Source organism: Magnolia sinica, chromosome 2 (genome assembly GCF_029962835.1).
Source record: "Magnolia sinica isolate HGM2019 chromosome 2, MsV1, whole genome shotgun sequence".
Taxonomy (NCBI): domain Eukaryota; kingdom Viridiplantae; phylum Streptophyta; class Magnoliopsida; order Magnoliales; family Magnoliaceae; genus Magnolia; species Magnolia sinica.
Genome location: NC_080574.1, coordinates 28,517,239 through 28,531,124, shown reverse-complemented (window position 1 = coordinate 28,531,124; position 13,886 = coordinate 28,517,239). Strand labels below are relative to the sequence as shown.

The window sequence follows — 13,886 nt, the reverse complement described above, 5'->3', positions numbered from 1 at the left end:
TTTTAACGCGTGAGCCCAAAAATAAGGCTGATCCAGACTCAAGTGGGTCACACCGCGGGGAACAGTGGGTCCAACCCATCCATAAGGCGAGTCCCACTGGGACGAAGGGAAAACCAAATATCTGTCTGTACCACAACTATGGTGGCCCCCAAAAAGTATTAGAGGTAGCGATCCCTTCCCCACTTCTCTATCTCGTGTGGCCCACCTGAGTTTTGGACCAGCGCTATTTTTGGTTCACGTCTGAACATGATATGGCTCGAAATGGCGAACAGAGTTTACGGTAGACAGGGATTGCCTACTGACGCTGCCAGTAGGGCCAGTAGGGTGGTGTCTTCTGGATAGTGCTCTGTAAGCCCATCATGATGCATGTGTTTTATTCACGCTGTCCACCTGTTTTTTCGGATCATTTCAGGGAATGAGCCCAAAAACGATACGGATCCAAATTTCAAGTGGACCACGCCAATAGAAAACAACGGTGATTGGACGCCCACCGTTAAAAGCATTCTAAAGCCTACCAGAAAGTTTATTTGCTACCTAACTAGATAAAAATATCAGCTTCATCTAAAACTTTTGTTGGCCCGAGAAGTTTTTAGTAGTGGGCGTTCAATCACCACTTTCCTATGGTGTGGTTGACGTGAGATCTAGATCTGCCTCAATTTTTTAGGCTAGTGCCCTGAAATAATATGAAAAAATGTATGGACAGTTTGGATAAAACACAAACATCATGGAGGGGCCTACAGAGCACCCTCCAGTAGCCAGTGGCCACTGACAGCGTCGGTAGCGGTGGGCCTCGCAGACAGAATACAAACATCTTATAAAGGAGGCGCGCGATCCCTGTACTCACCGTGCCTCACGTGGATCGCACGTGATCAAACGTCAGGATCGATCGAGAGAGAAGGAGATGGAAGGCGCGAAAGAGATAGAGGCCATGGAATCGGCATGCGATCCACGGGAATTAGGTCAGTCATCTCCTTAATCCGCCTTTAATCGCCCTCTTCTAATTACGTAATTAGTTTTAATTAATCCCATGGGGATTTGATTATGCGTTTCTTCCTTCCCTCCCAAGAGAGAAAGCGAGTTTACAGAAAACTAGGGCATGTTTTTCTTTTCTTTGACTCAGAAAAACCAAAGAACAACTGAAATGAGTCGAGTTAGGGTTTCTGAATATCCGTTCCACGACGAGATGGTTGCTATCATCCCATGTTTGATGGGGAATACGGGTTCTCTAGATGGGACAACCCCACATCAACTCAATCCAGACCGTTTAACTCGCAGGACCCATTGGAGGTGGGTCGCAGTGTTACGATCCCAAGGGTTTATTAGCCTAACTTGACACGTTCCATCAGTCCTGGGGCTTTTGCCATATTGGTTAGGTACTTACCAGAGTGGTATCAGAGCCACCTTCGGCAATGGTGAAATCCCGAGTTGATGATCATGAGGCTGAGATTGGGCGTCTGCAGGAATCGTCAACCAATCAGGAGCTAATGTTAGCTGACATCCTTTGGAAGCTGACGAACATAGATATCAAGAAGGACCATCTCGCAATTTCTCTGCAGAAGGATAGGCGTACCCTTGTCCAGCTTTCATGAACCGAAGCCGGAGGGGATTCTTCACAATCTGGTTTGATTGGGATCATTCAAACAGGGTTTTTCAAATTGGATTTTCCTCACTACAATGGGGAAGACCCATCTGGCTGGATTTGCAGTGCCGAGCAATTCTTTGCTTATCATCAAATGACACCTGACCAACAACCCATCATTGCATCCTTCAACATGGAAGGGGAAGCACTCCAGTGGTTTTGATGGTTGGAGAATGCCCAAGGCCCCATGTCTTAGAATGAGTTTGTTAAGGTGTTGAACACTAATTTCAAGCCCACAAAGTTTGAGGACCACGCCAGGGCTCTGGCCACTTTGCGGTAGACCACATCATTGCGGGATTATTAGGCTCAGTTTGAAAGGTTGGCTAATTGCATCGAAGGCTTGAGTGAGTCTTTCCTGGTCAGCTACTTTGTTTCTGGGCTTAAGGATGAGCTTCGGCAGAACGTTCAAATGTTCAATCCTAAGTCCCTTACAACAGCAATCGGGTTGGCCAAGCTTCAAGAGGAAAAGTTGATTGCAAGAATGATGCCGATGTGACCCGAGGGGGTCAAGGCCTCCATTGCACCCAGTTTGGGGACATCTAAGGGGACCACACCCCCAATCAAATGGTTGTGACCGGTTGAAATCAAAGAAAGAAGGGATCGAGGTCTCTATTACAACCATGAGAAGAAATTCCATCCAACACACTATTGTAAGATACCAAAACTTTTTCTTATGGTAGGTAATTGGCCGGATGAGGAGGAAGAGATATGTGAAGAGCTCGATGAAGTTGAAGCGGTGATGGAAAGAGCCTAAAAAATCTCCTCCAGAGATCTTGTTATATGCTATTGCGGGTGCTCCAACACCCCACACCATAAGAGTTAAAGGTCGCATCAACAAGCATTTAGTGACCATCATCATTAACTTGGGTAGCACACAATTTTGTTGACCCAACCAACAGTGATCAAAAGGGCATGTATCAAGGTGCGACGTGGCATCCAATTTGAAGTAATGGTGGTCAATGGTGAAAGGCTGACAAATGAGGGAAAATGCAAGCCCTCGACGTTCATTAGCCAAGCATTAAAAGGGAAAAGTTTGAATCTCTCCACTTTTGAGAAGGAGCTCCTTGTTATAATTCTTGCGGTTTAGAAATGGTGTCCTTACCTATTGGGAAGGTGATTCAAGATTAAAGCTAGCCAAAGAAGTCTAAAATATCTCTTGGAGCATGCATAATGACCACTGCACAATAGAAGTGATTAACGAAGCTCTTTGGGTATGATTATGAATAAGACTACAAGAGTGGACATGATGATAAAGCAGTTGATGCCAATGTTCGAAATATCAGTATCGTGCAATGTATCACAAGCTTGGGATACAACTACATATTGGTTATCACCAGTGTTCGAAATATCGGTATCACATTACGTATCGCATTCTTGGGATACAGATACTTATCGGTTATCGCATGGAATATATCGGTTGTATCATGTAATGTATCATTGTTGTTGGAAACGTGGGGAAACATTAGGAAATTGGTTGAATTTTTCGATGAAACTTCGGTGATTGTTAAAAAAGACATCAATACACACTTATAAATCAAAACATTACAAAAAAAAAGTCCACATGGTAGGTTTTCTTTGTGTGGGGTCCTAATCTATGCATTGTCTAACTGAATTGATGTAAATATATTCAATGTCTATTCATATAATTTATAAATGTAAGAAGACGTGTGGAAACACAAGCAATACATTCAAAAGCAAAAGAAGAAACACTAGATTAGGTTACAAACATTTTTTATGTGATGTTTGAACATGAAGATTGCAAACGATTTGCGAGAAATTGGAAAATTTTGATTTTTTTTAAAAAATTTTCGCAACTCAGCCCATCTCCTCCAAATCTCGAAATCAAAGCTCCCAATTCATGATTTTTCATGCAGAACATGAAAAATCATGAATTTGTAACAATTTGACACTAATTTAACATGAATTACTGAAAATAAGAGCATCGAAATTCGAAATACTCACTAGATCGAACATGTGGGATATATCTCACTACTTGTGCATTTTGTATCGCACAAGTGGGATATAAGATATATCGTGGGATATATCAGCCAATATCGTCAATATTTAAAACAGTGGTTATCGCAAGGGATATATGGGATATATCATTTGTATCGCGTAATTTATTACATTTTTTTTGGAAAACATGGGGAAACATTGGGAAAATGGTTGAATTTTTTAATAAAACTATAGGGATTATTAAAAAAGACCTTAATACACACTTTCAAATCATAAAATCTCAAAAAGAAGTGCACATAATAGGTTTCCTTTGCATAGGGTCCTAAGCTATTCGCTATCTGATTGAACTAAGGCAACTATACTCAAATATGATGCAACATTTATAAATGTATGTAATATGTATCCATGCCCGTCCATCTGTTTTTCTAAATCATTTTAGGGCATTATCTAAAAAATGAAGCAGATCCAATTATCAGGTGGACCATACCCATAAGAAACAGTGGTGATTGATTGTCCTACCATTAAAATCATCATTGAGTGCACCTTAATGTTTCCGTAGTGTTTATTTACCATATAATTTGTTGATAAGGTCACATGAGCCTGGATGAAGGGGAAAAACAATTTTAGCTTGATCCAAAACTTTTGTAGCCCATTAACGGTCAATCACCACTTATTCTTATGGTCCACCTGATAATCGAATCTGCTTCGTTTTTGGAATAATGCCGTAAAATGATATGGAAAAATGGATGGACATCGTGGATACATAATGCATACATCAAGGTGGGCCCTACGGTTACTGCACGGTAAGGGCCGTGCCATCTTGGGTGAGGCCGGGGTCTCATAGACGTGGATTTCCTACTAAAGCCATTCACAGGAAGTTCCTGCACTGGGATGCCAGGTGGGGCCCACCGTTATGTTTGTTAGAAATCCACTTCGTCCATCTGTTTTTCCTGATAATTGAAGGACATGAGACCAAAAATCAGGTGGATCAACTCAAGGCGGCCATACGAGAGGAAACAATGGGGATTAAGTGACCACCATTGAAACATTTGTATGGCCACAAAAGTTTCGTATTAGGCCAAGTTTCTTGTGTTTTCACTTCATCCCAGTGCGAATGACCTTATAAGCGGTTTGGATGGCATATAAACATCAAGGTGGAGCATAAGAAGGTTTTTATGGTAGACAAATCTTTCCCTAGTTTTCTCCCTCGTATGGATGCCTTGAGTTTTGGATCCATCTTATTTTTGGTCTCAGGTCCTAAAATGATTTGGAAAAACAGATGGATGGAGTGATTTCTCACAAAAATCATGCTGGGCCCCACGTAGCATCTCGGCATAGGAACTTCTTGCAAAAGGCTTTGGTGGGAAATCTGTGTCCGGGTCTCATGTGACGTGGAACCAGTGATGTGGGATAGTAGGGCCCACCTCGATGCATGCAGGGTATATCCACATAGTCCATATGTTTTGCCGCATGATTTTATGGGTTTGTCCCAAAAATGAAGTAGATGCAAATTTCAAGCGGTCGTGGACCACTCCACACGAAACAATGGTTATTGACCATTAAAAACCTTTTTTGGGCCACAAAATTTTTGGATCAAGCTGATATATATATATATTTCCTATCATCCAAGTCTGTCTGAACTCATCAATAGGTTGGATGGTCAATAACCATTACGGTGGACTCTAGGAAGTTTTTCATGGTGTGAGATCAATGCCCACTGTTTCTTGTAGTGTGGTCCACTTGAAACTTGTATTTGCTTCATTTTGGGACCATGCTATAAAACAAGCAGTCCAAACACGTCAAACAGATGGATGACGTGGATATGTAGTACGCACATCGAGGTGGGCCCCAAAGAGTTTACTCACCTATGCAATCCATGTCCCCAAATCCACGCTGTTGGGCCAACCAACGAATTTGGTGGGACCCTGACCGTGAGGCCATCTTGTTGTAATACAGTGTATCTACACCGTCAACGCATTTTGATAGACCATTTTAGGGAATGGGCCGAAAAATGAGGCAGATCCAAATTTGAGGTGGACCACACCATAAAAATCAGTGGTCATTGAATGGCCACCATTAAAATTTCTTTTTTTGGACTACAAAAGTTTGGGATCAAGCTAATATTTATGCTGTCCCTTCATCCAGGTCTGTCCGACCTTATGAACAAATTGGATGGCAAATCCACAACACGGTGGGCCCTAGGAAAGCTTCAATGGTGGACTCATTGCCACCGCAGCTTCATGCGGTGTGGTCCACTTAAGCCTTATATTCGCCTACTTGGGCTCGTGCCCTAAAATGACATATCAAAGTGGATGGACGGTGTGGATAAAACACATAAATCATGGTGGGCCCTACAGAGCCCCTGATAAGATCGTTCATCTCGAGCTAACTCAATCCATGCTCGTAAAAAGGGCTCGGAAGTCTATTTCAGAAGCCAGAGAGGGTTCTGGCCTTCCGCAACCCTAAAACCCCCAAATCCCTCCCAAATCTCAAGATTTCTTCAGATTTTTTCAGAGCACGATACCGAAATCACTTGCGTTTCAACTGAGTTAGCTTGAGATGGACTCGGAGATCTGTTTGCACTCACCTACGAACGACACAACACTTCGATTCGAATGGCCCACCAAATGAACCTTCCGATCAGGGCAATCTCTGCTATAGGTACCAAATCCACCCTATTGAAAGTTTTTGTTTCTTTTTATTTATTTATTTAATTTTTTTCAAATATTTACGTTGTCCCAAGTCTCTTGACATCCCGACCATTTTATCAGCGAATTTGGTAGTTGGCCACAATAGCCCAGTGACCGGGTAGGTGTTGTACATCAAAATATCATGAAAAAATTCCAATAAAAGTGATAATATCGTTGATATCATACGGTATTTATCGATATTAAACAATATTTTGTGATATTGTGTGATATATCGATCGATACCAAGGATTCCATGATTTTTTATTTTTATTTTTTCTAATTTCTTAGTCTATTCCGAAGGGTTTCGTATCGTTGGACCGCTGATGCAGGACATGGAAAATTAAATATGATATGCAAGATTTCAAGCTTAGATCCTACCAATTCAGAAACAATCACACAAATTCCACGTCCCACATGAAAATCCAAACATTCAATTAAAAAGGGGAATCTATGCGAGTCCAAGCCGACACAGGCTAGAACTGGACCAATAAAAATTATAAACCAAACAATGTCAAAGGGAAATAAAATCAACTACTTATGCATAAAAATTAGTCCCTAATCCAAGGAATTCCCTAATTTCAATTCAAGGAACCCTAATGTGATAAAAATGGGCAAATCAATTAGGGATCATGTAATCTAGGGTTAGGATTCATGAAAAACAGCTATGACAGGATAAAAGAGGATAAAAACTTGAGCTAAAAGATGATCCCGCGTGTGGACAGCAATAATGGCCCAGACGGATGTGCGTGTGATCCCGGCCGCACGTGTCTGGGGCCCACTATTCAGAAAAAGGCCACCTTGGCCCTGGTTGGCCAGGGATGGACTCCAAAACCCCCAAATCTCAGCTCGATCTGATGTACGGTGTTGCTCCGCTAAAGTTTCAGCTCGCTTGCGGGTCGAAATCTGGAAACCTGCTGTAATGAAGAAATCTGATGCAACAAAAGGACAAATTCGAAGTACGGATGGTGGGGGAAGATGGAAAAAAAGATGATGAAAGATGGGGGTGAATTGGGATCGATGTGGCTTCGCACCACGATAGTTAGCCCTTTGAAAAGGGAGGGCTTCGCACCTACTTTTGAATTCTTCCACAACTCACGAAGAGAGCAGAAAAATAAAACAGGAATTTTTTATTAACTTCAATGAATGAAAAGAACTACAAGGGGTGCCTATTTATAGGGAGAACCCTATACCCAAAAACTCGCATCATGTGCGACACCTATTACTTGGTGATGAAGTAAACTAAAATAAAAACCAAAAAAGGAAATCTAAAGCGTTCACGATGTTCTAAATAATAACAATAAGCAAAACTTAAAATATAAAACCAATCCGACGAGTGGGTCACGATCATGAGATCCCATAGTGGGCTTTTCTTGACTATCGGGCCACTTTTCTGAACCAAAACTTAACTTCTAGCTAGGAGGCCCTTCCTGGACGTCGTCATTGAGCCAGATCGATGGTGGGGTCCTCCTTCTACGTACGTACGTGCGTAGGGGGGGCGGCGTGAGTGCACGTGTGCACGTGATGTCCCCATCAATCGCAATATCGAGAATATCAGCTGATAGTATCAATATTGCAAACACTGGCTGATGTCTTATCCAAAAAGGCCTAAGAAGGAAGCCTCTTAGCCATATCACAGCCCATTACTACATTGCTTGATGAGGTACGGGACCTGATTTACAATAGAGCTGTACACGAACCAAGTTAGCTCGGTTAACTTGCTCGACTCGACTCAGAAAAGCTCGACTCGACTCAACTCAAAACTGGGATCGAGCCGAGTCGAGTTGATTTTTTGAGCTCGAAAAAAATTTCGAGCTGAGCCCGAGCTAGACCGAACTCGACTCGACTTGGCTTAGAACTTGACTCGAACTTGACTTGGTTCAAATCAATTCGACTCGGATCGAGTTCACTTAGTATAAATATTTTGTATATATTTATATATTAAAATAAATTATAAATTATTTATATTATAATATATTATATATTATATATATTAAAACTATAAAACCTAAGCTCGAACTTAGCTCATAGTCTTAAACTCAAACTCGGCTCGAAAGATCGGGCTCAAGCTCGGCTTGAACTTGGCTCGAGTTGGCCTGAGCTCAGTCAGGCTCGAGGACCGAGCCGAGCCGAGTTCGAGCTGGGGTAGCCTGCTGGCCGAGCCGAGTTGAATTGGGCCAAGCTCGACTCAGTACAACTCTAATTTACAATTGTTGTCTCAGTGTTGGTAGGAAGGTTGGTTGGACAACACAGCTATGTGATGGTTGATGAGATTCTATACCATAAGGGGCACCTAGTGCTCGTTGCATCCTCGCATTTATGAGCCAATGTTCAGAAGGAACTTCACAAGGGTCTCACAGCTAGGCACTCGGTGTTTCACCTAACCTTTCATTGGGTAACCACATCATTCCATTGGCCAAGTTGCAATGTTATGTTCGTGATATATAAGAGAGTGTGACATGCGTCAACACCACAAAAGTGAGAACGTGGCATCACTGGGGTTATTACAGGCACTTCCCATCCTCGAGCGTGTTTGGATAGACATCTCTTTTGACTTCATAGATGAGTTACCCCTCTCACATGGTAAGAGTGTGATATTGGTGGTGGTAGATTGTTCATCTAAGTACGCACACTTTGTAGCAATGTTGCACCTGTACCCAACTTCAGTTGTGGCTCAGCTCTTTATTGAGCACAACTTTCAACTTCATGGTATGCAACACATCATTGTCAACGACAAGGATGCCATCTTCACCACCCTTTTTTGGCAGGAATTGTTTCGCCTACATGAACCAGGTTTAATATGAGCTCAGTTTACCATTCTCAATCTGATGGCCAAACCGAAGTGTTGAACTGATGTTTGGAAAATTACTTATGATGTTTCTCAAGCAAATGACTGAAAGAATGGTTAAAGTGGTTAACATGGGTAGAGTGGTGGTACAACACCTCTTCTTGTTCAACCTACCAAGATAATCCCATATGAAGCTGTCTATGGTGTGCCCTCACCCTAGCTTCCCCATTATGTGTCAGGGGCTAAGTTCAAGCAACAGATGCCGAGCTATGCAGTCAGGGCCGCATTATGCCAACTTACAAGCAACACAGGAGAGAATGAAAGGAATAACAAACTTTCATTGTACTTAAGAGAGTTCAAAGTTGGCGATTTGGTGTATTTACAGTTCCATCCTATCTCCCTATTATTTTGGCGATTTGGTGTATTTACGGCTCCATCCATATCGTCGAGCCTTTATGGTATTTGGGAGATCCATGAAGCTTTCTCCCTATTATTTTGGCCCATTCAAGGTTCTGCAACGTATTGGACATGTTGCCTACAAATTAGAACTACCAATGGATCCAAAGTCCATCCCATCTTCCATTCTCACATCTAAATAAGAAGTTAGGACTCATGTGCATGTGCAAGATTCCCTTCCCCGCCTAATTGAAGATGGAGTTATTTGGTCAAGGCCACAGACCATTCTCGACTGTAAGATGGTGAAGCGAGGCAACTGTGCTATTACAGAAGTACTCATTCAATGGGAGGGCATGAAGCCAGAAGACGTCATGTGGAGAGGTACCATACACTCTTGGAGAGATTTCTTGATGTAGACCTTGAGGACAAGGTCACTCTGAGTGGAGAGGATTGATACATGTATATGTGGGATCATGGATCATGGATCACTCCCATGACTCTATTGTTAAGTTGTTGATTTAGTCAAAGATTCATTCATGTCCAGGTAGTTTCATAGGTAGTTTAGTGGGCTACAAAGTGTGGGACACATGTTATGCCTGAGTTGTTATGGGTGATGTAGTTATTTAATTACATGTTGAGCACTGGAAAAAAAAAAATCACCTGTTCTTCTTTCTTTTATGAAAATATTAGAGGCTGGTTCTCCTCGAACTTCACCGACGTGCATTATCTTTTTATTTTACCACAATTCCAATGAAAAGGAAGAAAGGCTACACCACTTAAGAACCTAACCAATATGCCAAAAGCCCTAGAATTGATGGAATGCATCGAGTTAGGCTATTAGACCCTTGGGATCGTAACATTTTACCATGCTTTGTAATCAACATTTGCGGTGATCCACTTTGTGATGGCACCCACTCAAACTCAGGTAACCACTTCCCTATGTGCCGATTGCTAGTGCATCTAGGGCCTCGGGCACCTAGCTCCACTGGATAGGCCTAGCCTGATCTGAGAAGTGCCATGGCATCTTTTCCAGAGAGGCCTTTCCACTGATGGCAGTTGCACTAGTTGTGTGGTAACCATCTCCGCTCATGGCATGTGCACTTTGGTTGTCCAGGTAACCCTTTCTATGTCGTGGCAGCTTTCACTTTGGGGTTTAGGTTGTCCTTTCCACAGGTCACCTCTTCCATGATTCGGACACAAGATGTGATGTTGACTATAGCCTTTCTTCATATTCAATAGGGTTGTGGTAAAATAAAAAAGATAACGTAGGTTGGTTCAGTTCAAAGAGAACTGGCCTCCAATATTTTTATAGAAGAAAGGAAATTAGGTAATTTTTCTTCATTGCTCAACATGTAATTCAACTATTCTATTACAGGATACGTATCCTACACTTTATAGTCCACTCTGCAACTCAATTAACAACTCAATGGTAAAGTCATGAGAATGATCCATGATCCCACGTACGTACGCATCACACCGACCCAAGCGGGCCAGATTACAGGAAAACAGTGGTAATTGAATACCCACCCTAAAAAACTTCCTACGACCCACTGTAATGTTTATTTGCCGTCCAACCTAGTGATAAGGTCATGTAGACTTGGTTGAAGGGAAAACACAAATAATAGCTTGATCCAAAACATTTTTGGTCCCAAGAAGTTTTTAATGGTGGGAATCCAATTCCTACTATGTGGTCCATGAAGATTTGGATATGCCTCATTTTTGGGGACCATACCCTAAAATTAGTTGGCAAAAAGGATGAATGACATGGGTATACAACAAATACAATGAGGTGGGCCCCACATTCAAGGCCTCACCCACTAGTGGTCCACCTAAGATTTGGATCTGGCTTATTTTTGGGACCATGCCTTAGCTGGCAAAACAGATCAACGACATAGATATACAACACATACATTGAGGTGGGCCCCATGTTTAGGGCCTCACCCACCAGCGGTCCACCTGAGATTTGGATCTACCTCGTTTTCAGACCATGTCCTAAAATGAGTTGGCAAAATGGATAGACAACATGGATACACAATACATACATCGGGGTGGGCCCCACGTACAAGACCATAAAAAAATTGTATATGAGGCATATATTAACTCAAAATTAACCAATTAAATTATGGGAACGTTATTGCTATGGGATTGTTTGAATGATTTTAACTGTTAATTTGTAGATAGTTGTTTTTTAAAATAGGACCATTTGATATTTTTCATTCTTTACTGTCCAATAACTATCCACCAATCCATTAGTGGGATAAGAGCCAATAAATTGCATGAATTTGAGGCTGATTTGTGGCATCAAGTGGTCCACCAAATCAGCCCCAAATCGGCAATACTATTCACCCAACTCTAATTTTATATTTTTCTTAAGATCTATTGGGGAAATTAATGCAGGGGCATTTTCACACCGGGCTCAAGTGGGGTCGCCTGTGGGATGCAAGGGCACATTCGAGGTGGGCAGGGCTCACGAGGGAGGTCTCGTGTTCGAGACTCCTCATCGGGGGTGATTAATGCGCATTTCACACCGGGCTCGAGTGGGGTAGCCTGTGGGATGTGGGGACACACTCAAGGCGGGTGGCTTGTGTGAGGTGGTACCCATGTGATTTAGGGCCCATGAGGGGGGTTCGGTCGAGGTCCCAACCTATGAGATGTGGGGCCTTGGCTATGAGATAAAAGGATTAATTCGTCATGCTCTAACAATTCGAGCTTTTAGAGCAGGGGCACACTCGGGGTGGGTGGGGCCCACGAGGGAGGTCTCATGTTCGAGACTCCTCACTGGGGGTGATTAATGCAGGGGTATTTTCACACTGGGCTCGAGTGGGATAGCCTGTGGGATGCGGGGACACACTCAGGGTGGGCGGCCAGTGTGAGGCGGTATCCATGTGATTTGGGGCCCATGAGGGGGGTTTGGCCGAGGTCCTAATCCATTAGATGTGGGGCCTTGACTATGAGATAAAGGGATCAATTCGCCATGCTCTAACAGTTCGAGCTTTTAGAGCAAGTGGTTAATTGTCCTGCATCAGAAATGATATCAAATTGTTATTTTTTTAGAGTTGATGATATCAAATTGTTAGGTATATGAATTACATTAGGGCCCAGAAGTCTGTAGACTCTGTATGTTGAAATAAAATATACGTGAGTTGCGATGGTATGTAATACCCCAACATTATTAATAATAGTCAAACATGTAAATGTGAGATGTTTTGGTATTAAATTCATTCTAATCAATTTATCATTGATATTATATAGTTAGAAAATTAAATATAGAAGGTTAGTAGTTAATCCCAGTTTGTTAGGTTAATAAATTCATCAGATGACCCGATACAAAATTCTCACGAAAGAGTGGACTATTACACTATCATATACATGTTTAAAAAATAAAATAAAATGAATGCATATTTGGAATATTTACATTTTTCTTGATTTTCTGAATATTTTTTCTGAATTTTTCAAGATAAAAAAATTCAAGCGATGCAGGGGCATATCAGCTGTTACGGCCCCCGTAACCGTTATGCTGATACTCTGTATCGATAACGGTGGTGACCGTTATGACCACCGTTACCTATACAAAACACTTTGCTCACAATGGTTGAGAGGAGAACTACACCTACAACGGCATGTGAAGACACTTGTGCAATACTACAGAATATGTGAGCATACACACAACTGATAAAAAAGGCCTAATAAAGGAAGAAATGATAAACAGAAAAAGGAAAGCTCTATTGCTTATGGAAATCCTCCATGTCAAGTTGGGTCGAGCATTGGTGACCGTTAGAGACAATGGATCGAGGAATGTATCAACTCTGCCCATTTCGCTGTCATTTTAAACGGAACCCCGAAAGGCTTTTTTAAAAGTTCTCGCGGCCTTAGACAAGGGGACCCCCTTTCCCCCTCCCTCTTCCTCTTCATCGGTGAAGCATTATCAGCTAGGCTCTTGCAAGCTCAGTCGGAAAACTTCTTTAGGGGAGTCCATATGAAAGGTGTGCAAGTTCCGATATCCCACGTCGAATTCGCAGATGATATTCTAATTTTCTCTGAAGCTACTCCTGAATCAGTTGCGAATTTACGTACTGTGATTAGATGTTTTGAAGCTGTGGCAGGATTGAAGGTGAATCTGTCCAAATCCAAACTATTTGGGGTCAATCTGGAGTTTCAAGAGACGGAGGTGTTAGCTGATCTTATGGGGTGTGGTGTGGGATCCCTCCCAACTGTCTTCATGGGACTCCCCTTATGTGTCGGGCAGTCTAAAAAACAACATTGGGAAAAAGTCTTACAAAGATTCAGCAATCATTTAGCAGGATGGAAACGTCGTTACCTATCCATGGGTGGGAGACTAACGCTAATTAAAGCCGCTTTGTCTAATCTTCCCAAGTATTTTATGTCTCTCTTTCATTGCCCAGCCGCGGTTCTTAAATCT

General features: G+C 42.2%; 1 protein-coding gene across 2 annotated transcripts in view; it reads left to right on the top strand.

The window, feature by feature from the left end:
* The first annotated feature begins 798 nt into the window (after positions 1 to 798).
* Positions 799 to 13,886, top strand: part of LOC131236824 (uncharacterized) — a 28,525-nt gene continuing 15,437 nt past the window's right edge. The window contains exon 1 of one of the 2 annotated variants that reach the window (XM_058234295.1): positions 799 to 959. In XM_058234295.1, the coding sequence (XP_058090278.1) occupies positions 902 to 959 (58 nt within the window). In that variant the 5' untranslated portion in view covers positions 799 to 901. Of the gene's footprint in view, positions 960 to 12,965; positions 13,120 to 13,886 lie in introns of those variants that run through there. The other variant, XM_058234294.1, reaches the window with a different exon arrangement.